This window comes from Oncorhynchus clarkii, chromosome 12 (assembly GCF_045791955.1).
Source record: "Oncorhynchus clarkii lewisi isolate Uvic-CL-2024 chromosome 12, UVic_Ocla_1.0, whole genome shotgun sequence".
Classification (NCBI taxonomy): domain Eukaryota; kingdom Metazoa; phylum Chordata; class Actinopteri; order Salmoniformes; family Salmonidae; genus Oncorhynchus; species Oncorhynchus clarkii.
The window spans coordinates 60775025-60800321 of NC_092158.1; the positions used below are offsets into that span (position 1 = coordinate 60775025).

The 25297-nt window shown below is 40.7% G+C and overlaps 1 protein-coding gene across 3 annotated transcripts in view; it reads right to left on the minus strand.

The window, feature by feature from the left end:
- LOC139420892 (mitogen-activated protein kinase 8 interacting protein 3) overlaps window positions 1–25297 on the minus strand; it is a 72704-nt gene that overhangs the window by 39917 nt on the left and 7490 nt on the right. For all 3 annotated transcript variants that reach the window (XM_071171291.1, XM_071171293.1, XM_071171292.1), the window contains exon 2: window positions 13959–14079. In XM_071171291.1, the coding sequence (XP_071027392.1) occupies window positions 13959–14079 (121 nt within the window). The remainder of the gene's footprint in view (window positions 1–13958; window positions 14080–25297) is intronic.

The window sequence follows — 25297 nt, forward strand, 5'->3', positions numbered from 1 at the left end:
AACCAGCCTCACATTGCAACAGCACTGTGGGTTATATACTTTGGGCTGGTTTCCTGGACACAGATCTTGGACAAAAACCTGTTCAAATGAGATTCTCCATTGAAAGTGTCTATTAGTCCAGGACTTGCTGGACATGGCTCCATTTTGGACAGTGGATAGTGTGATGGTGATCTCCATTTGTTAATTGTTTACTCCATGTGTAACTCTGTGTTGTCTGTTCACACTGCTATGCTTTATCTTGGCCAGGTCGCAGTTGTAAATGAGACCTTGTTCTCAACTAGCCTACCTGGTTAAATAAAGGTGAAATAAATAAAAAAAATTAAAGCTGGTCTGCTTTGAAACACAAAATGGTGGCAGGCCTATTTCCTCATTGATTGAATATGTGAGTCTGTTTGCTGTCAGAGGTACTAAAACCCTATTAAGCCATATTGACCACAGAAGACAGAACATGCACTGGCTCATCTGTTCATGGTGGGTTAAGTGTAAAACAGGCTATACCGTGTCCTTGAATACTACATGCAAAGCTCTTCACGGTGCAAAACCAATGTGTGCTAGTATGCTATGTGTAGTCCTCCACAGTGTAGGTAGACAATAGTGCACAGTCACTATGTGCTGGGCTATGCACTTTGTGCTTGGCTGTCAATAGTGCACCGTCACATTGTGCTAGTTATGAGTAATGCAGACTCACAGTGTGTGTGGTAGTTCTGAGAAGGGAAGACTCACAGTGTGCTAGTTCTGAGTTGTGCTAGTTCTGATTAATGCACACTTACAGTATGCTAGTTTTGAGAAGTACACACTCACTCTGGTCAAAGTAGTTCTTGCTCTGAGTAATAGTACACAGTATTTTACTACTGAGGTACTATTCACTCTGGTTAGAATAGTTCTAGTTATTAAAGACTGATGAGCAACGGAAAAACACATGCCGAATCGATGTGTTGTCTTATGTAAACACAGTCTGATCCATCGCACTGCTGGGCATAACTGTCTCGCTGCATATGCCATTAGATACAGCGTAATCACCTGCAGCTGTTTATCCCATGTAGTGGGCAAATGGCATTGTCGAAATCAAATTGTCAGAGTACTTCTAGTTAATAAGTCTAGTTAACACTTGTTGAAGTCATGTTTTTTTTAAATGTATTTTTTATTAGGGGGTGGATCAGCTTTAATATTGCGGATAGATTGTTGCTTCCATCAATGTAATAGTCTGCATAATTTACAATACCCAGTATATTTTTGGGGTAACTATATACAGTTGAAGTCAGAAGTTTACACACACCTTAGCCAAATACATTTAAACTCAGTTTTTCACAATTCCTGACATTTAATCCTAGTAAAAATTCCCTGTCTTAGGTCAGTTAGGATCACCACTTCATTTTAAGAATGTGAAATGTCAGAATAATAGTAGAGAGAACGATTTATTTCATTTATTAATTTCATGACATTCCCAGTGGGTCAGAAGTTTATATACACTCAATTAGTATTTGGTAGCATTGCCTTTAAATGGTTTAACTGGGGCAAACATTTCAGGTAGCCTTCCACACGCTTCCCACAATAAGTTGGGTGAATGTTGGCCCATTCCTCCTGACAGAGCTTGGTGTACATACACACAAATACATACATATACATTACCATTCAAAAGTTTGGGGTCATTTACAAATGTCCTTGTTTTTGAAAGAAAAGCTATTTTTTTGTCCATTAAAGTAACATCAAATTGATCAGAAATACAGTGTAGACATTGTTAATGTTGTAAATGACTATTGTAGCTGGAAACGGCAGAATAAAAAAAATGTCATGGTATCCAATTAGTAGTAGTTACTGTCTTGTCTCATCGCTGCAACTCCCGTACAGACACAGGAGAGGCGAAGGCCGAGAGCCATGCGTCCTCCGAAACACAACCCAACCAAGCCGCACTGCTTTTTGACACAACGCACATCCGACCCGGAAGCCAGCCGCACCAATGTGTCGGAGGAAACACCGTACACCTAGCGACCTGGTCAGCGTGCACTGGGCCCGGCCCGCCACAGGAGTCGCTAGTGCGCGATGAGACAAGGATATCCCTGCCGGCCAAACCCTCCCTAAACCGGACAACGCTGGGACAATTGTGCGCCGCCCCATGAGACTCCCGGTCGCGGCCGGCTCGAACCCAGAATCTCTGGTGGCAGTGCCTTAGACCACTGCACCACCCGGGAGGCCTGGAAACGGCTGATTTTTTTAATGGAATATCTACATAGGCGTACAGAGGCCCATTATCAGCAACCATCACTCCTCTGTTCCAATGGCACGTTGTGTTAGATAAACTTGAATTATCATTTTAAAAGGCTAACTGATCATTAGAAAACCCTAACGCAATTATGTTAACACAGCTGAAAACTGTTGTCCTGACTAAAGAATAAATACAATTGGCCTTGTTTAGACTAGTTGAGTTTCTGTAGCATCAGCATTTGTGGATTCGATTACAGGCTCAAAATGGCCAGAAACAAAGAACCTTCTTCTGAAACTCGTCCGTCTATTCTTGTTCTGAGAAATGAAGGCTATTCCATGCGAGATCTCGTACAACGCTGTGTACTACAGTGCCTTGCGAAAGTATTCGGCCCCCTTGAACTTTGCGACCTTTTTCCACATTTCAGGCTTCAAACATAAAGATATAAAACTGTATTTTTTTGTGAAGAATCAACTACAAGTGGGACACAATCATGAAGTGGAACGACATTTATTGGGTATTTCAAACTTTTTTAACAAATCAAAAACTGAAAAATTGGGCGTGCAAAATTATTCAGCCCCTTTACTTTCAGTGCAGCAAACTCTCTCCAGAAGTTCAGTGAGGATCTCTGAATGATTCAATGTTGACCTAAATGACTAATGATGATAAATACAATCCACCTGTGTGTAATCAAGTCTCCGTATAAATGCACCTGCACTGTGATAGTCTCAGAGGTCCGTCAAAAGCGCAGAGAGCATCATGAAGAACAAGGAACACACCAGGCAGGTCCGAGATACTGTTGTGAAGAAGTTTAAAGCCGGATTTGGATACAAAAAGATTTCCCAAGCTTTAAACATCCCAAGGAGCACTGTGCAAGCGATAATATTGAAATGGAAGGAGTATCAGACCACTGCAAATCTACCAAGACCTGGCCGTCCCTCTAAACTTTCAGCTCATACAAGGAGAAGACTGATCAGAGATGCAGCCAAGAGGCCCATGATCACTCTGGATGAACTGCAGAGATCTACAGCTGAGGTGGGAGACTCTGTCCATAGGACAACAATCAGTCGTATATTGCACAAATCTGGCCTTTATGGAAGAGTGGCAAGAAGAAAGCCATTTCTTAAAGATATCCATAAAAAGTGTCGTTTAAAGTTTGCCACAAGCCACCTGGGAGACACACCAAACATGTGGAAGAAGGTGCTCTGGTCAGATGAAACCAAAATTGAACTTTTTGGCAACAATGCAAAACGTTATGTTTGGCGTAAAAGCAACACAGCTCATCACCCTGAACACGCCATACCCACTGTCGAACATGGTGGTGGCAGCATCATGGTTTGGGCCTGCTGTTCTTCAGCAGGGACAGGGAAGATGGTTAAAATTGATGGGAAGATGGATGGAGCCAAATACAGGACCATTCTGGAAGAAAACCTGATGGAGTCTGCAAAAGACCTGAGACTGGGACGGAGATTTGTCTTCCAACAAGACAATGATCCAAAACATAAAGCAAAATCTACAATGGAATGGTTCAAAAATAAACATATCCAGGTGTTAGAATGGCCAAGTCAAAGTCCAGACCTGAATCCAATCGAGAATCTGTGGAAAGAACTGAAAACTGCTGTTCACAAATGCTCTCCATCCAACCTCACTGAGCTCGAGCTGTTTTGCAAGGAGGAATGGGAAAAAATTTCAGTCTCTCGATGTGCAAAACTGATAGAGACATACCCCAAGCGACTTACAGCTGTAATCGCAGCAAAAGGTGATGCTACAAAGTATTAACTTAAGGGGGCTGAATAATTTTGCACGCCCAATTTTTCAGTTTTTGGTTTGTTAAAAAAGTTTGAAATATCCAATAAATGTCGTTCCACTTCATGATTGTGTCCCACTTGTTGTTGATTCTTCACAAAAAAATACAGTTGTATATCTTTATGTTTGAAGCCTGAAATGTGGCAAAAGGTCGCAAAGTTCAAGGGGGCCGAATACTTTCGCAAGGCACTGTACTTCCTTCACAGAGCAGCGCAAACTGGCTCTAACCAGAATAGAAAGAGGAGTGAGAGGCCCTGGTGCACAACTGAGCAAGAGGACAAGTACATTAGAGCGTCTAGTTTGAGAACAGACACCTCACAAAACTGGCAGCTTCATTAAATAGCACCCGCAAAACACCAGTCTCAAAGTCAACAGTGAAGTGGAATGCTGGCATTCTAGGCGGAGTTGCAAAGAAAAAGCCATATCTCAGACTGGCCAATAAAAAGCTAAGATTAAGATGGGCAAAATAACACAGACACTGGGCAGAGGAAGATTGGAAAAAAGTGTTATGGACAGACAAATCTAAGTTTGAGGTGTTTGGATCACAAAGGAGAACATCCGTGAGACGCAAAAAAAAAATGAAAAGATGATGGAGGTGTGCTTGACGCCATCTGTCAAGCATGGCGGAGGCAATGTGATGGTCTGGGGGTGCGTTGGTGGTGGTAAAGTGAGAGATTTGTACAGGTTAAAAGGGATTTTGAAGAAGGAAGGCTATCACTCCATTTTGCAACGCCATGCCCTGTGGACGGCGGGTTAATTGGATCCAATTTCCTCCTACAACAGGACAATGACCTAAAGCACAGCTCCAAATTAGCAAGAACTATTTACGGAAGAAGCAGTCAGCTGGTATTCTGTCTATAATGGAGTGGCCAGCACAGTCACAGGGTCTCAACTCTCTTGAGCTGTTGTGGGAGCAGCTTGACCGTATGGTACCTAAGAAGTGCCCATCAAGCCAATCCAACTTGTGCTTCAGGAAGCATGGGGTGAAATATCTTCAGATTACCTCAACAAATTGACAACTAGAATACCAAAGGTCTGCAAGGCTGTATTTGCTGCAAATGGAGGATTCTTTGACGAAAGCAAAGTTTGAAGGACACAATTATTATTTCAATAAAAAATAAATATTTATAATCTTGTCAACATCTTCACTATATTTCCTATTCATTTTGCAACTAATTTCATGTATGTTTTCATGGAAAACAAGGACATTTCTAAGTGACCCCAAACTTTTGAACGGTAATATATATATATATATATATATTAGTATAAACATTCATACATACATATATATATACACATATATACACACACACTTTTTAAAAAAAATATACCTGTCACATCTGCTCCTGCAACGTCCTCTACTGCTCATCCTGTGTCTCCTTGACCTGCCGCCACTCCCCCAGTACTCTCTCCCTCTCCCTCTCTCTGTGTGTGTGTGATTGTGTGGGCGGAGATAGGTATGCTAGAGTCAGAGCAGATCCCCACCAGCTGCAACCTGTTTCATAATCAAGACCTCTACAAATACTCAGGACTGCCACTTCCACGCTGCCAGATCGTTATCCCTGCTCAGTCAGTCTACAGTTCTAGCAGTTTGTTACTATTCAGGACCTGTTATGCCAGTTTTCCTTGCCTGACGCTGTTTTCCTCTCCGCTACAGTTCTGCCCGCTCTGAATCTGGTCCCTGTCTCCAGTCCCACATCTCGTCATCCTGCTACTCTGTCCTGGATTCCACAATCCACTACTTCCTTGGATTCCCCTTGAACTGCTTACCCTGTCCCAACCCCTCTCACCTCAGCCTCCGTACCTGGTTTCCTGCAACCCACCAGAGCTTCCCCTGGCCTGCACTCCATCTCCCCCTGTGTTGTAATAAATACCTTGGTTGCTTCATCCCAGTTTCCTCGGCTGAGTCTGCTCTTGGATTTCCCTGTTCCACTCCACGTACCAATACCTTATTTTATTATTCCCTGCAAACCCTACCACCCCTCCCCCAATTGGAGTAAACTAATAAACAATAACACTTAGGCTTCTACTTCCAGCTTATACATACTATGCACATTTTACAGACAATCTATTTTACAATAGATATATTTTATTTTGTTTTTAGTCCTGGCCTACCTCTATTACTGATGTTCTATTTGCCATATATTTGTAACTGTGCTATTTCAAAGGTTCTGAACCTATATACATTTTACAGACCCCGTATGTTTTACATTTGTTATTAGTCCCACCCTTCAACTCCATTCAACCCCTCCCATCTCGGATTACTACTTGCCATTATTTTAACTGTGCTGTGAGGCTTCACAAAAGTACTGAACCTTTCTATTCTCATAGTTTCTACAGATTGTAAATTTTTTTTTTTTGCTGAAATCATTATTGATCTCATTATTGATCGATTGACTGACTTTTCAAATCACCCTGTATTGCTATCTGCAGCGTTAGCTCTAGGTAAATGTTGCAATTCTTCAGCCATCCCTGGACCTGTGACAAAACGAGCTACATCTGGACAGTTCCAAAATAAATGACTCCGCCTTCTCGCTGGCAAAATCTGCAGAGCTGAGAAGATTGTATCCCCCATATATAACATTATATTGATTGCAAGTTTTGAATGTCAATTCATAAACCATGTGCCATGGAATCGGTACATCAAAATCCCTTCCCAACTATTTCGCAATTTATATGGTGTAACAGTTTAACTTTAGTCCGTCCCCTAACCGGGCTTGAACCAGGGACCCTCTGCCCACATCAACAACTGACACCCACGAAGCATCGTTACCCATCGCTCCACAAAAGCCGCGGCCCTTGCAGAGCAAGGAAAACGACTACTTTAAGGTCTCAGAGCGAGTGACGTCACCGATTGTAACGCTATTAGAGCGCACCACCGCTAACTGGCTAGCCATTTTACATTGGTTACACTGGCACAGCTATACATTTGTTTTGGTCCTTAAATGAAAGTGGTATATTTTATATCACAATTTTCTTTGACCAATTTTGGTCTTTAATGCAGGGCCAAAAGACAAGTTCCTTACTTTGTCCCGCTTCCATTTTTGGGTTGAGCAGACATTTCCGTATGTCTGTGTTAGCTGCATGTGTGACATACAGTGCCTTGCGAAAGTATTCGGCCCCCTTGAACTTTGCGACCTTTTGCCACATTTCAGGCTTCAAACATAAAGATATAAAACTGTATTTTTTTGTTAAGAATCAACAACAAGTGAGACACAATCATGAAAGGGAACGACATTTATTGGATATTTCAAACTTTTTTAACAAATCAAAAACTGAAAAATTGGGCGTGCAAAATTATTCAGCCCCTTTACCTTCAGTGCAGCAAACTCTCTCCAGAAGTTCAGTGAGGATCTCTGAATGATCCAATGTTGACCTAAATGACTAATGATGATAAATACAATCCACCTGTGTGTAATCAAGTCTCCGTATAAATGCACCTGCACTGTGATAGTCTCAGAGGTCCGTTAAAAGCGCAGAGAGCATCATGAAGAACAAGGAACACTCCAGGCAGGTCCGAGATACTGTTGTGAAGAAGTTTAAAGCCGGATTTGGATACAAAAAGATTTCCCAAGCTTTAAACATCCCAAGGAGCACTGTGCAAGCGATAATATTGAAATGGAAGGAGTATCAGACCACTGCAAATCTACCAAGACCTGGCCGTCCCTCTAAACTTTCAGCTCATACAAGGAGAAGACTGATCAGAGATGCAGCCAAGAGGCCCATGATCACTCTGGATGAACTGCAGAGATCTACAGCTGAGGTGGGAGACTCTGTCCATAGGACAACAATCAGTCGTATATTGCACAAATCTGGCCTTTATGGAAGAGTGGCAAGAAGAAAGCCATTTCTTAAAGATATCCATAAAAAGTGTTGTTTAAAGTTTGCCACAAGCCACCTGGGAGACACACCAAACATGTGGAAGAAGGTGCTCTGGTCAGATGAAACCAAAATTGAACTTTTTGGCAACAATGCAAAACGTTATGTTTGGCGTAAAAGCAACACAGCTGAACACACCATCCCCACTGTCAAACATGGTGGTGGCAGCATCATGGTTTGGGCCTGCTTTTCTTCAGCAGGGACAGGGAAGATGGTTAACCTCTTTGATCTCTAGGGGCGCTATTTCATTTTTGGATAAAAAACGTTCCCGTTTTAAGCGCGATATTTTGTCACGAAAAGATGCTCGACTATGCATATACTTGACAGTTTTTGAAAGAAAACACTCTGAAGTTTCAGAATCTGCAAAGATATTGTCTGTAAGTGCCCCAGAACTCATTCTACAGGCGAAACCAAGATGATGCGTCAACCAGGAAATGAGCAGAATTTCTGAAGCTCTGTTTTCCATTGTCTCCTTATATGGCTGTGATTGCGCAAGGAATGAGCCTACACTTTCTGTCGTTCCCCCAAGGTGTTAGCAGCATTGTGACGTATTTGTAGGCATATCATTGGAAGATTGACCATAAGAGACTACATTTTCCAAGTGTCCGCCTGGTGTCCCTGCGTCGAAATTGGAGCGTAAAGCCAGTTGCAATTATTTTTCCATTTGAGAGCAAGGAGAAACCAGGCTTCCACGAAGGATATATCATTGAAGAGATATGTGGAAAAACACCTTAAGGATTGATTCTAAACCACGTTTGCCATGTTTCAGTCGATATTATGGAGTTAATTTGGAAAAAAGTTCACGTTTTGAGGGCTGAATTTTCGTTTTTTTTTTTTTTGGTAGCCAAATGTGATGTACAAAACGGAGCTATTTCTAATACACAAAGAATCTTTTTGGAAAAACTGAGCATCTGCTATCTAACTGAGAGTATCCTCATTGAAAACATCAGAAGTTCTTCAAAGGTAAGTTATTTTATTTGAAGGCTTTACTTGTTTTTGTGATAGTTGCCTGCTAAATGCTAACGCTAATGCTAACGCTAAATGCTACGCTAGCTAGCTACTGTTACACAAATGATTGTTTTCCTATGGTTGAAAAGCATATTTTGAAAATCTGAGATGACAGTGTTGTTAACAAAAGGCTAAGCTTGAGAGAGAGCATATTTATTTCATTTCATTTGCGATTTTCATGAATAGTTAACGTTGCGTTATGGTAATGAGCTTAGGTCTATAAATAGAATCCCGGATCCGGGTTTGGTCGTCGCAACAGGTTAAAATTGATGGGAAGATGGATGGAGCCAAATACAGGACCATTCTGGAAGAAAACCTGATGGAGTCTGCAAAAGACCTGAGACTGGGACAGAGATTTGTCTTCCAACAAGACAATGATCCAAAACATAAAGCAAAATCTACAATGGAATGGTTCAAAAATAAACATATCCAGGTGTTAGAATGGCCAAGTCAAAGTCCAGACCTGAATCCAATCGAGAATCTGTGGAAAGAACTGAAAACTGCTGTTCACAAATGCTCTCCATCCAACCTCACTGAGCTCGAGCTGTTTTGCAAGGAGGAATGGGAAAAAATTTCAGTCTCTCGATGTGCAAAACTGATCGAGACATACCCCAAGCGACTTACAGCTGTAATCGCAGCAAAAGGTGGCGCTACAAAGTATTAACTTAAGGGGGCTGAATAATTTTGCACGCCCAATTTTTCAGTTTTTGATATGTTAAAAAAGTTTGAAATATCCAATAAATGTCGTTCCACTTCATGATTGTGTCCCACTTGTTGTTGATTCTTCACAAAAAAATACAGTTTTATATCTTTATGTTTGAAGCCTGAAATGTGGCAAAAGGTCGCAAAGTTCAAGGGGGCCGAATACTTTCGCAAGGCACTGTAACTCCACCAGTCTTTATATCATTTACAAAGATTATACCTTTACCTTTTTATCAATTTGTATATTTTAGTTTAACCACAATACTTGAATTTATTTGTTCTGTCTTTTCAGGTGGATTAAATTGAAATTGCAACCAACTTTCTATGGCTTGTTTAAAAGAGAACATTTTCGAGATTATTTAGTTTTCAAATAACCAAAAGTGAGCGGTTGTAATCTGAATAAAGGGAAAAAAGCCATTCTGGAACATGGGGTGAGACATTCTTACTAATATACTAGAGAACAATTTTGGATTTAAGTATAACTTTATGACTGATGCCTTTAGTGAGAGGTCTAATGCTTTGATATTTAATTTCTGCCCTCCGAATTCATGTTCATCATATATATCATCATCAATAGGCCCTTTTAATTTTGCCTGGCTTGCCATTCCAAATCAAATTCAATATTTTTTGCTCATATAATTTATAAAGCAGGTCACTAGGTGTAGGCAAAACCATAAGCAAATAGGTAAACTGTGATATGACTAAAGAGTTCAATCAGGATGATTTTTCCACAAATAGACCGGTATTTTCCTGTTCATGGTAGCAAGATCTTATCTATTTTTGCTAACTTTCTATTAAAATGTATTGGAGTGAGATTTCTTTCTTTCGGGATATGTATACCGAGAATGTCCACATCCCCGTCAGATATTTTTTTGGTGAACTACATGGTAATATAAAAGTTAAATTTTTTTGTGATCCAATATGTAATATAGTATCATAATTTGGTTTTAATCCAGAGAGGTTAGAAAAAGTATCTAGATCCTCTATGTAGCCGTGGAGGGATTCTTATTGTGGATTTAAAAGAAAACATGTACAATGTACAATAACATCTTCGTTCTTAAGCCATGGATTTCTAATTCCTTAATATTATTGTTGGATCTAATTTTAACAGCTAAAATTTCGATGGCAATAATAAATAGATATGCCGATAGTGGACAACCTTGTTTTACTCCTCGACAGTTTAAAACTTTCTGAGATGTAGCCATTATTTACCATTTTACACCTACTATACATAACTTTAACCAATTTTATAAGAGATTCTCAAATTGAAATATTCCAGGCATTTATATATAAACCCCAGTCGTAATTTATCAAAAGTTTTTTCGTACACGGTCGCCAGGTGTATGGTGTTTCCTCCGACACATTGGTGTGGCTGGCTTCCGGGTTAAGCAGGCATTGCGTCAAGAAGCAGTGTTGCTTGGTTGGGTCGTGTTTCGGAGGATGCATGGCTCTCGACCTTCGCCTCTCCCGAGTCCATACAGGTGTTGCAGTGATGAGACAAGACTGTAACTACCAATTGGATACCATGAAATTGGGGAGAAAAAGGGGTAAAAGTAAAAATAATAATTATATCTGTACTGTTAGTCCTTCAATTTCCTTTGTTAGTATGGACTCTTTTAGGCAATAAGGAGATCTGCTGTACCTATGTTGTGTCGGAAAAAGTCAGTTATAAATTATTCTGTCCTAGTTAAAAACAAGGTACATATCAGTATTTAAAACAGTATTATAATCTCCCACTATAATAATAGAGTCTAGTGTTGCTTGTAGAGTTGATAAATTCTTATATATATTTTCTAAGAAGCTTGGATCATCATTATTTGGACCATATAGGTTAATAAGTCATATCTGTTTATGGCACAATAACATATTTGAAATCATCCATCTACCTTGAGGATCTGTTTGGACAATTTGCACATTTGGATCAACATTACTGTTAATTAATATCATCACCCCCTTTTGAATTTCTTTGCTCATGGGAGAAATATGTTTCACTTCCCCAGTCCTTTTTTCATAAAACCATCTAAAATTGGAATGAGTTTCCTTTAAACAATAGATATTAAATCAAATCAAATCAAATGTTATTTGTCACGTACACATGGTTAGCAGATGTTAATGCGAGTGTAGCGAAATGCTTGTGCTTCTAGTTCCGACAATGCAGTAATAACAAGTAATCTAACTAACAATTCCAAAACTACTGTCTTGTACACAGTGTAAGGGGATAAAGAATATGTACATAAGGATATATGAATGAGTGATGGTACAGAGCAGCATAGGCAAGATACAGTAGATGGTATCGAGTACAGTATGTACAAATGAGATGAGTATGTAAACAAAGTGGCATAGTTTAAAGTGGCTAGTGATACATGTATTACATAAGGATACAGTCGATGATATAGAGTACAGTATATACGTATGCATATGAGATGAATAATGTAGGGTAAGTAACATTATATAAGGTAGCATTGTTTAAAGTGGCTAGTGATATATTTACATCATTTCCCATCAATTCCCATTATTAAAGTGGCTGGAGTTGAGTCAGTGTCAGTGTGTTGGCAACAGCCACTCAGTGTTAGTGGTGGCTGTTTAACAGTCTGATGGCCTTGAGATAGAAGCTGTTTTTCAGTCTCTCGGTCCCAGCTTTGATGCACCTGTACTGACCTCGCCTTCTGGATGATAGCGGGGTGAACAGGCAGTGGCTCGGGTGGTTGATGTCCTTGATGATCTTTATGGCCTTCCTGTGACATCGGGTGGTGTAGGTGTCCTGGAGGGCAGGTAGTTTGCCCCCGGTGATGCGGTGATGCGTTGTGTATTATATTCCTTCTCTTTTAGCCAGGTAAATACTGATCGTCTTTTCTTATTATCTGCTAAGCCATTACAATTATAACTGGCTATACTTACTTCACCAATTACAATAATGAGACAAGTTTCAATTCTATTTATCATAATATATGTTTGTAAACATACCATTAAAAAGTAACATGATGATTGAGTGTCTATATAGCTGTACCATGATATTTGCATTGCTACTAAGTAAACCACCAATTGTTCCCCACTATTCCACCCGCTAAAACCCCTCCTCATCCCGAGTTGGGTTGTCATCCCAATGACCGGCACACCACCCTCAACCCCCCAGATCCCATGGCCCTGGAGAGACCATGACCATCCTTCGAAAGACCACACAGTGCTACCCACAGAACAGAAGCAGATCAACCGCCAAAAGCATTTCCATTGCCCTCACCTCGATTTGTATTATATATAGCTATTAAAAAAAATATATTTAAATCCTGTTTATCTTAATTTCCATAATTAGCTATTCATATTTGTAGTAATTCTATACTCACTCTGGTCAGCGTTGTTCTAGTTATTATAGTTCTATACCCACTCTGATCGAAGTAGTTCTGGTTATTATAATTTTATACTCACTCTAGTCAGAGTAGTCCTACTTATTAAGTCTAAGGGTCTATTCACAAATAGTCCTCTTTAAAATAACCGATCTCAGTGAACTCTGGGGTAAAAGAAAGCAAAATAACTCAGTTCTCTTTGTATTCACACTGCCCTTGACTTGGAATGAGGACTCAACTCTTTTTTTTTCTTCCAGTTCACTTCACCTAATTTTGTGGTCCGAGTCTTCTTTGCATTCACATCGCTACGCTTTGAAAGGAACCAAGATCTTTATCCAACATTTACTGAATGCACTCTGGGTTTTTGCAAAGTGCAGGACAATCCATCAGAACGTGTTATCATACAGATATTTATATCTACTTATATTTTGGAAGCTAATAGATTCCATTTAGTTAAAAGATGAGACATAATAATTATAATTACTATGAACAAATATTATTAGTAACAGAATAAATAGCAGAAGAATAACTGCAGATTAAATAATGCTGTAATTTAAAATTGTACACCCAATATAGTCTACTCCCCTTTAAGAGCTATAATTGATTTTGTACCTTATGTTGTGATTCTCACCAAATATATTGTTGTCATCTCACACTATTCAAACCCCACGGGTGAATAAACAGGTTAGAATCTCTCTTTACAGATCACATATTGCAAACAAATGTGGCACGAATGTGAGGGGTTATGGGAGGGGAAACGGTGTTGCAGAACTCTAGAATGTGGTGCGGGAATAATAACAAGCGAAACTGGGTAGCTTTGTGTTGTACATTGCCCTAAAAAAGTGTTTGGTTCCCTTCTGGGTCCCTTTTGAGGGTTCTGAGTTCCTTTTGAGTGTTCACACTGGACAAAAAATGAAGCGAGCCACACTGAGGTCAGAAAGGGACCAAGTGTGAAAACATCCTAATGCTCACTCTGGTCAGAGTAGTTCTAGTTCTGAGCAGTAACAGTAGTTTATACTCACTCTGGTCAGAATAGTTCTTGGTCTTGAGCTCCAGCTGTTTCCCCTGCAGTTCCAGGCTCTCCACATGAGTCTGCAGGTCCTTCTTCTCCCCCTCCAACGCATCCTCAAACTCTATGAATTTCTGTGGGATAAAACAACCAATAATTAATTCAGGAAGTGAATTGAAATTGCAAATCAAGAATGGAAAAATCTTCATCAAAAATAAAATAGATAGGAAATACAGCACTCGGAAAGTATTCAGACCCCTTGACTTTTTCCAAAGTTTGTTACGTTACAGACTTATTCTAAAATTCCTCAATCTACACACAATAATGACAAAGCGAAAGCAGTTTTTTTTAGAAAGGTTAGCAAATGTATTAAAAATAAAAAACAGAAATACCTTACTTACATAAATATTCAGACCCTTTGCTATGAGACTCGAAATTGAGCTCAGGTACATCCTATTTCCATTGATAATCCTTGAGATGTTTCCACCTGTGGTAAATTACATTGATTGGACATGATTTGGAAAGGCACACACCTGTCTATATAAGGTCCCACTGTTGACAGTGAATGTCAGAGCAAAAACCAAGCCATGAGGTCGAAGGAATTGTCCTTAGAGCTCCGAGACAGGATTGTGTCGAGGCACAGATCTGGGGAAGGGTACCAAAACATTTCTGCAGCATTCAAGGTCCCCAAGAACAAATTATTAAATGGAAGAAGTTTGGAGCCACCAAAACTCTTCCTAAAGCTGGCTGCCCGGCCAAACTGAGCAATCGGGGGAAAAGGGTCTTGGTCAGGGAGGTGCCCAAGAACCCGACGGTCACTTTGACAGAGCTCCAGAGTTCCTCTGTGGAGATCTGAGAAACTTCCAGAAGGACAACCATCTCTGCAGCTCTCCATCAATCAGGCCTTTATGGTAGACTGGCCAGAAAGAAGCCACTCCTCAATAAAAGGCACATGACAGCCCACTTGGAGTTTGCCAAAAGGCACCTAAAGGACTCCAGGCTATGAGAAACAAGATTCTCTGGTCTGATGAAACCAAGATTGAACACTGGCCTGAATGCCAAGCATCACGTCTGGAGGAAACCTGGCATCATCCCTACGTTGAAGAATGGTGGTGGCAGCATCATGCTGTGGAGATGTTTTTCAGCGGCAGAGACTGGGAGACTAGTCAGGATCGAGGGAAAGATGAACAAAGCAAAGTACAGAGAGATCATTGATGAAAACTTGCTCCAGAGCGCTCAGGACCTCAGACTGGGGAAAAGGTTCACCTTCCAACAGGACAACGACCCTAAGCACACAGCCAAGACAACGCAGGATTGGCTTCGGGGAAAGTCTCTGAATGTCCTTGAGTGGCCCTGCTAGAGCCCGGACTTGAACTCGATCGAACATCTCTGGAGAGACCTGAAAATAGCTGTGCAGCAACTCTCCCGTTCCAACCTGACAAGAGCTTGAGAGGATCTGCAGAGAATAATAGGAGAAACTCTTCAAATACAGGTGTACAAAGCTTGTAGCGTCATACCCAAGAAGACTCGAGACTGTAATCGCTTCCAAAGGTGCTTCAACAAAGTATTGAGCAAAGGGTCTGAATGCCTATGTAAATGGAATATTTTTGTTTTTTATTTGTAATAAATGTGCAAACATTTCTAAAACCTGTTTTTGCTTTGTCATTATGGGGTAATATGTGTATATTGATGAAAAAAAAGCTATTTAATCAATTTTAGAATAAGGCCGTAACGTAACAGTACCCTCTACCCTTAACCTTGCTCTGAACACCTCCAAAACAAAGGTCATGTGGTTTGGTAAGAAGAATGCCCTCTCCCCACAGGTGTGATTACTACCTCTGAGCATTTAGAGCTTGAGGTAGTCACCTCATACAAGTACTTGGGAGTAGGATTGCATATTTTTATGAATATTCAGATGTAGAAACTTTCTGTGGGAATTAACGGGAATATATGTGAATTAACGGGAATATATGTGAATTAACGGGAATATATGTGAATTAACAGAAATATATGCAAATTAATATTAACACCATTTAAATGTAAATGTTTTTTGCATTGGATATATTTACCATATCATAAAGAGACAAAAACAAACCTTTCACCTTGTCATAAGTAGACATAATTGCAAATGATTAAATCCTTCCAATAGAGAAATAAATAAAAAATGAGTTACGAACTGAACTTTAATTAAATGAGTTGACTCTTCACATGGGATGATTTCACTGACCAACAAAAGAAAGGGAATATTGAATGATCCATCTCATCTCCCAAAATAATTTTCAAAATACATATGTAAAATGATAGCCTAGAAACTAAAGATTTGGTGGTCTTCCTCTCAGGCTTACATGTCTTCTCCCTGGAACAATGTCCACTTTTTGAACATCAGAATCTTCACTGTCACTTTCCAACCTAGTTGAGGATGGCTCGTTGTCAGGCTCAAAAGGCCTCAAATTTGCCCGGATGGCCACCAATTTTTCAACCCTTGTATTGGTCAGCCTGTTGCGTGCTTCGGTGTGTGTGTTCCCAAACAAGGACCAGTTGCGCTCTGAGGCGGCTGATGTTGGTGGGATTTGGAGGATGATGGAGGAAACAGGGGAAAGAGCCGCAGAGCCACAAAGTCCCTTCCACCAGGTGGTTGATGAGATATGTTGGCACGACTGCCATATTGCATCTCTATCCCAAAGCCCTTGCTTGGAAGTGTACTTCGCTAGACTGCCAAGAACGTTGACCTCATCCAGGCCAATGTGGCGAGACACGGTAGTGATGACACCATAGGCCTTGTTGATCTCTGCACCAGACAGAATGCTCTTGCAAGCATACTTGTGGTCCAACATGTACGCTGCGGCAGGTATGGCCTTCAGGCAGAAGTCTTCACACTTTTTGATGTATTTCAGAACTGCTGTTTCCTCTGCTTGGAGCAACAGTGAAGTGGGCATGGCAGTATGGATTTCTTCTCTTACATCTGCAAGCAGAGTCTGAACATCAGACAGGATGGCATTGTCTCCCTCAATCTGTGCCATGGCTACTGCTATAGGTTTCAGGAGTTTCAGACTGCTTACCACTCTCTCCCAAAATACATCCTCCAGGAGGATCTTCTTGATGGGGCTGTCAATATCGGCAGACTGTGATATGAACATTTTTGGAGAGACTCCTTCCCCTCCACGAGACTGTCAAACATGATGACAACACCACCCCAACGGGTGTCGCTGGGCAGCATCAATGTCGTGCTCTTATTCTTCTCACTTTGCTTGGATAGGTAGATTGCTGTTATAACTTGATGACCCTTCACATACCTAACAATTTCCTTGTCTCTCATGTAGAGTGTATCCATTGTTTTCAGTGATGTATCCATTGTTTTCATGATGTCCCTGAGGAGCATATTCAATGCATGAGCAGCACGGGTGTGAGATGATTGCAATAGTCTGCTTTCTCTATGATTTGCTTGACCTTCACTTGAACTCTGTTGAACTCTGCGTCCAGCAAATGAGTAGATAAAGCATGTCTGGTTGGATGGGTGTATGCTGGGCAAAGAACATTCAGAAAACTCTTCCAATACACATTACTTGTGAGCATCAGAGGTGAACCAGTTGCATACACAGCTCGAGCAAGACATTCATCAGCATTTTTCTGACTACGTTCCTCCATTGAGTCAAAAAACCTTCTGATTCCAGGAGTACCATGAACTGTTGCTATCGATAAGGTGTCTGATTCATCATTTTCACCTCGAAACGAAGTAGAGGGACTTTTGTCAGAGATTGCTTGTTGTGAGCACTGAAGGAACTTTATGCAAGTGGCCAGATGATTCTGCATCTTTGTTACATTCTTCACATATGATTTGGCACAGTATTTGCAAATGTACACAGCTTTTCCTTCTACATTAGCTGCAGTGAAATATCTCCACACATCAGATAGTGCCCGTGGCATTTTCCTGTAAAGAATAGAAAAAAAGGAGAAAAAAACAAACAAAATACAATTCCATGTACAGATAAATATTTAAGGAGTCAGATTAAACAACTCCTTTGTAATATAAATGTTTTAAAATGAAACATGTATGGAAACAGGTGAATTAACTCTCCTCAGTTAGCAGGCTCAAGCAAGCTAAAACCCACATGGTAGCAAAAACTAACTAGCAGAAATTGTTAACAAGTTAGAAATTATTTACACACACGTTGCTGTAGGCTACTACTTACTAGTTAACAAAAAACATGTATGTCATTCAAAATATATTCACACCACCCAGTATTGTAATCAAAACCTACCGGAAAGCATGTAGTCCTTGACTCAGACAGTGTAGTAGTGTGGGCTCAAAAGCATCTCATTAGTGTGCAAGATCTTGAGAATCAGCTGTACAGGTGATGGAAGAGTGCACTGCACATGTGATGGAAAAATGCACTGTGCATGCAGAGGGTTGCAATATAGTTTTTATAGATAGTTTATCCAAAATATGTGTGTATCCCACAAAAAAGGTTCACAGTTATAAGCTAACTTTGATGAATTTAAGCAAAATTCACGGACTTAACTTCCCATTAAAATGTCCAACCTTTTGCAACCCTACTTGGGAGTATGGCTAGATGTTACACTGTCCTTCTCTCAGCACATATCAAAGCTGCAGGCTAAAGTTAAATCTAGACTTGGTTTCCTCTATCGTAAATCACTCCCCTTTCACCCCAGCTGCCAAACTAACCCTGATTCAGATGACCATCCTACCCATGCTAGATGACGGAGACATCATTTATAGAACGGCAGGTAAGGGGGCTCTCGAGAGGCTAGATGTTCTTTACCATTCGGCCATCGGATTTGCCACCAATGCTCCTTATAGGACACATTACTGCACTCTATACTCTTCTGTAAACTGGTCATCTCTGTATACCCGTCGCAAGACCCACTGGTTGATGCTTATTTATAAAATCCTCTTACGCCTCAATCCCCCCTATCTGAGACATCTACTGCAGCCCTCATCCTCCACATACAACACCCGTTCTGCCAGTCACATTCTGTTAAAGGTCCCCAAAGCACACACATCCCTGGGGTCGGTTGTCTTTTCAGTTCGCTGCAGCTAGCGACTGGAAAGAGCTGCAACAATCACTCAAACTGGACAGTTTCATATCCATCTCTTCATTCAAAGACTCAATCATGGACACTCTTACTGACAGTTGTGGCTGCTTTGCGCGATGTATTGTTGTCTCTACCTTGCCCTTTGTGTGGTTGTCTGTGCCCAATAATGTTTGTACCATGTTTTGTTCTGCTACCATGCTGTGCTGTCATGTGTTGCTGCCTTGCTATGTTGTTGTCTTAGGTCTCTCTTTATGTAGTGTTGTGTTGTCTCTGTTGTCATGATGTGTGTTTTGTCCTATATTTATATGTTATAAAAAATAAAATAATCCCAGCCCTTGTCCCCACAGGAGGCCTTTTGCCTTTTGGTAGGCTGTCATTGTAAATAAGTATTTGTTCTTAACTGACTTGCCTAGTTAAATAAAGGTTAAATAAATTAAATAAATATTGCACAGTATGAAATGTCTCTCATAAAATAGCAATGTCATCAATAAGGACTTTTTATTTTTCAATGCCGCTTTCTGCGTCTGTCATGGTCAGGGAAAAAACCTCCACCTATTTCTGAAGCTAGAGGATAGATGGGTAAAATGAACTGCTAGTATTGTTTTGGACAGGGTGAGTCACAGAGAGATGTGTCAAGAACATCTACCCTGTCATCTCCAATCACAAAAACCAGGGTCCTAGGGCGCAAAACGTAAAAACATTAATGCTGCTGTTTTGCCTGTGGCTATGGAGCCCTGACCTGTTCACCGGATGTGCCTCTCTCTCTAAAAGCCAACTGACATTTATTCCTGAGGTGCTGACCCGTTGCACCCACTGTGATTATTATCTGACCCTGCTGGTCATCTATGAACGTTTGAACATCTTGAAGAACGATTGGGCCTTATTTGTCATGTATTCTTATAATCTCCACCCGGCACAGCCAGAAGAGGACTGGCCACCCCTCAGTGCCTAGTTCCTCTCTAGGTTTCTTCCTAGGTTCCTGCATGTCTAGAGAGTTTTTCCTAGCCACCGTGCTTCTACATTTATTTTTTTTTACCTTTATTTTACTAGGCAAGTCAGTTAAGAACAAATTCTTATTATCAATGACGGCTTAGGAACAGTGGGTTAACTGCCTGTTCAGGGGCAGAACGACAGATTTGTACTTTGTCAGCTCGGGGATTCGAACTTGCAACCTTTCGGTTACTAGTCCAACGCTCTAACCACTAGGCTACCCTGCCGCCGTACATCGGCATTACTTTGCTCTTTGGGGTTTTAGGCTGGGTTTCTGTAAAAGCACTTTGTGACATCTGCTGATGTAAAAAAGGCTTTATAAATAAATGTGAATAAATGTGATTTAGAAACATGAAAATTTGCATTATTTTTGTGACACGTTTATGTATTAGCATATCTCCTCCATTTCAAAGCGTTTTGTCCCATGTCGTGCCAACTGAACCAGACCCTGCTCTCCTCTCTCTCTATACAGAAAGAAGAAAACGAACAGAAACTAACACAGATGCCTGGCCTGCCAGCCTTCCTTCCAAGGGCTCTCTCTGCAGCCTGCAGGGATTTATAAAGCCTTGCACAATGGGCCGGCCGGGCTGCAGTCTTACGACTGTAATCCCCCGACTGCAGCGAGGCCCTGCTTGCTGCTAGAGATATGCTCTACCATCGCCTGGCTGACCTCAAATAACAGGATCCGGGAACATGGGGAGGCAAACCTGCCAAAGTTAGGGACAGGGACATATGTCCATTTGCTCACCCAGTACGTCCCTAAAAATGCTCCTGTTATAAGTCTATGGCAGCCTTATTCATGGAGCCTGTCCACTGCTATTTTCCTACAAATGCCCGGCGTTGCCCCCTGACTAGAGGTCGACCGATTAATCAGAATGGCCGATTAATTAGGGCCGATTTCAAGTTTTCATAACAATCGGAAATCGGTATTTTTGTGCGCCGATTTCCGATTAATATTATTTTGTATTTAAAAACAAAATGTTTTAATACCTTTTATTTAAGTAGGCAAGTCAGTTAAGAACACATTCTTATTTTCAATGACTAGGAACTGTGGGTTAACTGCCAGGGGTTTCAATCTTGCAACCGCACAGTTAACTAGTCCAACGCTCTAACCATTGCACTCCACGAGTAGCCTGCCTGTTACGCGAATGCAGTAGAAGCCAAGGTAAATTGCTAGCTAGCATTAACTTATCTTATAAAAAACAATCAATCATAATCACTAGTTATAACTACTAATCCAGTTTAGCAGGCAATATTAACCTGGTGAAATTGTGTAATTTCTCTTGCGTTCATTGCACGCATAGTCAGGGTATAATGCAACAGTTTGGGCTGACTGGCTCATTGCGTTATAATTTTCCAGAATTTTACGTAATTATGACATACATTGAAGGTTGTGCAATGTAACAAGAATATTTTGACTTAGGGATGCCACCCATTAGATAAAATACCGAACGGTTCTGTATTTCACTGAAATAATAAACGGTTTGTTTTCGAAATGATAGTTTCCGGATTAGATCATATTAATGACCAAAGGCTCGTATTTCTGTGTGTTATTATGTTATAATTAAGTCTGATTTGATAGAGCAGTCTGCCTGAGCAGCAGCAGGCCCGTAATCATTCATTCAAACAGCACTTTTGCGCGTTTTGCCAGCAGCTCTTCGCAAGCACAGCGCTGTTTATGACTTCAAGCCTATCAGCCAAATGGCTGGTGTAACCAATGTGAAATGGATAGCTAGTTAGCTGGGTGTGCGCTAATACTGTTTCAAACGTCACTCGCTTTTAGATTTGGAGTAGTTATTCCCCTCACGCTGCAAGGGCCGCGGCTTTTATGGAGCGATGGGTAACGATGCTTCGAGTGTGGCTGTTGTCGATGTGTACCTGGTTCGAGCCCAGGTAGGGGCGAGGAGGGGGACGGAAGCTATACTGTTACACTGGCAATACTATAGTGCCTATAAGAACATCCAATAGTCAAAGGTATATGAAATACAAATGGTATAGAGAGAAATAGTCCTATAAATACTATATTAACTACAACCTAAAACCTCTTACCTTGGAATATTGAAGTCTCATGTTAAAAGGAACCACCAACTTTCATATGTTCTGATGTTCTGAGCAAGGAACTTAAACGTTAGCTTTTTTACATGGCACATATTTTACATGGCACACATTTTTACATGGCACATATTACTTTCTTCTCCAACACTTTGTTTTTGCATTATTTAAACCAAATTGAACATGTTTCATTATTTATTTGAGGCTAAATTGATTTATTGATGTTTTATATTAAGTTAAAATAAGTGTTAATTCAGTATTGTTGTAATTGTCATTATTACAAATAAAAAAAGTGGCCGATTAATCGGTATCGGCTTTTTTGGTCCTCCAATAATCGGTATCGGCGTTGAAAAATCATAATCGGTCGACCTCTACCCCTGACCTCAACGAATAGACAACCCCACCACATCTCACCTCATCTCCTTATTCCCTACATAGTGCTCAACTTTTGACCGGGGCCCATGGTGCACTATAGGGAACCGGGAACATGGGTCCCATTTGGGACACAACTCCATTCTCACCAGTTGACCAAAGCAAGGCAACATCATGAGAAAACAGTAGCATCATGCTGCAGTCTGGCTTCACACACACACACTCCGCCTTGCCACACTATACTATTACACCCCGGGCAACTGTCCTGCTGACCCTCCTGCCCTTCAAACGCCCTCCCCAGGACACTGCTTGCCCCTGTGCACCCCTCCTCCCCAGCCAGACCCAGCAACCCAGCCAGCTCTCAGCAGCATCCACAGCTAGATGCAGCCAAAACAATAACAGGCCCTCTTATTAATCAAAATAAATGAATTGAAGCGCCGCGCAGTGGGATGGTGCATTTATATTCTGATAGAACATACTGTATTTCAATCAATAAATAAAATTGTATATTGTTCTTTCAAAACAACATTTTGTCACAAAGTGCTTTATAGCACTTATAGTGCTTTATAGCATATTGGTATCAACATGTTGAGGTCTCAAACTATCAGGAATCAAACAATAAACATTCATGGTCCTTTGAACATATTTATCTACATTTCAGCCTTAGAGTGACGGTGGTTGTCAATTACACTCCTTCGTGGATACAATGGAGACTCAGGGAGGAATCATAGAACATGTTGTTGCCTTTATTTATCAGTGGGTCTATCTAAATCTGGGTCCAAAATGGTACCCTATCCTCTATATAGTGCACTATATTTGACTACCTATGGGCCCTGGTCAAAACTAGTGCACTATAAAGTAGAGGTTGACCGATTAATCGGAATGGCCGATTAATTAGGGCCGATTTCAAGTTTTCATAACAATCGTAAATCTGTATTTTTTTTTTACACCTTTATTTAATCTTTATTTAACTAGGCAAGTCAGTTAAGAACACATTCTTATTTTCAATGACGGCCTGAACGGTGGGTTAACTGCCTCGTTCAGGGGCAGAACGACATATTTTTACCTTGTCAGCTCGGGGGAATCAATCTTGCAACCTTACAGTTAACTAGTCCAACGCTCTAACCACCTGCCTCTCATTGCACTCCACGGGGAGACTGCCTGTTACGCGAATGCAGTAAGCCAAGGAAAGATGCTAGCTAGCATTAAACTTATCTTATAAAAAACAATCAATAAATCAATCATAATCACTAGTTAACTACACATGGTTGTGTCCTGCGTTGCATATAATCGATGCGGTGCGTATCGTTGCTCCAATGTGTACCTAACCATAAACATCAATGCGTTTCTTAAAATCAATATACAGAAGTATATATTTTTAAACCTGCATATTTAGCTAAAAGAAATCCAGGTTAGCAGGCAATATTAACCAGGTGAAATTGTGTCACTTCTCTTGCGTTCATTGCACGCAGAGTCAGTGTATATGCAACAGTTTGGGCCTCCTAATTTGCCAGAATTTTACGTAATTATGACATAACATTGAAGGTTGTGCAATGTAACAGGAATATTTAGACTTCTGGATGCCACCCGTTAGATAAAATACAGAACGGTTCCGTATTTCACTGAAAGAATAAACGTCTTGTTTTCGAGATGATAGTTTCCGGATTCGACCGTATTAATGACCTAAGGCTCGTATTTCTGTGTGTTATCATGTTATAACTAAGTCTATGATTTGAGAGCAGTCTGACTGAGTGGTGGTAGGCAGCAGCAGGCTCGTAAGCATTCATTCAAACAGCACTGTCGTGCGTTTGCCAGCAGCTGTTTATGACTTCAAGCCTATCAACTCCCGAGGATAGGCTCGTGTAACCGATGTGAAATTGCTAGCTAGTTAGCGGGGTACGCGCTAATAGCGTTTCAAACGTCACAAGAGCTGAGACTTGGAGTGGTTGTTCCCCTTGCTCTGCAAGGGTAACGCTGCTTCGAGGGTGGCTGTTGTCGTTGTGTTCCTGGTTCGAGCCCCGGTAGGAGCGAGGAGAGGGACGGAAGCTATACTGTTACACTGGCCATACTAAAGTGCCTATAAGAACATCCAATAGTCAAAGGTTAATGAAATACAAATGGTAGAGAGAAATTGTCCTATAATAACTACAACCTAAAACTTCTTACCTGGGAATATTGAAGACTCATGTTAAAAGGAACCACCAGCTTTCATATATTCTCATGTTCTGAGCAAGGAACTTAAACATTAGCATTTTAACATGGCACATATTGCACTTTTACTTTCTTCTCCAACACTTGGTTTTGCATTATTTAAACCAAATTGAACATGTTTCATTATTTATTTGAGGCTAAATTGATTTTATTGATGTATTATATTAAGTTAAAATAAGTGTTAATTCAGTATTGTTGTAATTGTCATTAATACAAATTAAAAAATTAAAAAACAGCAGATTAATCGGTATCGGCTTTTTTTGGTCCTCCAATAATCGGCATTGCCGTTGAAAAATCATAATCGGTCGACCTCTACTAGGGAATAGGGCGCCATTTGGGTCTGTCTAAAGGCCTTGTAATCTGAGCCTTGACAATCACTTCCAAAGGAAACACATGGCAAAGGGAGGAGATTCCAGCCAGGGTGTGGGCTGTTGCTTTTTCTCTAGACTTGGGAAGATGTTCCCTCTATCTCTGTATCTCTCACCATCTCTGTCTCTCATTCTTTCACTCTGTCTGCCTCTTTCTCTCTCTCTCTGGGAAGATGTTCTCTCTCTCCCTCCCTTTGTATTTCTCCATCTCGGTCTTGTTCTTTCGCTCTTTGTCTACCTTTCTCTAACTCTCTCTGTTCCTGCTCATATTCCATCTGTCAGTCTCATCCTCTCTTCTCCTCTG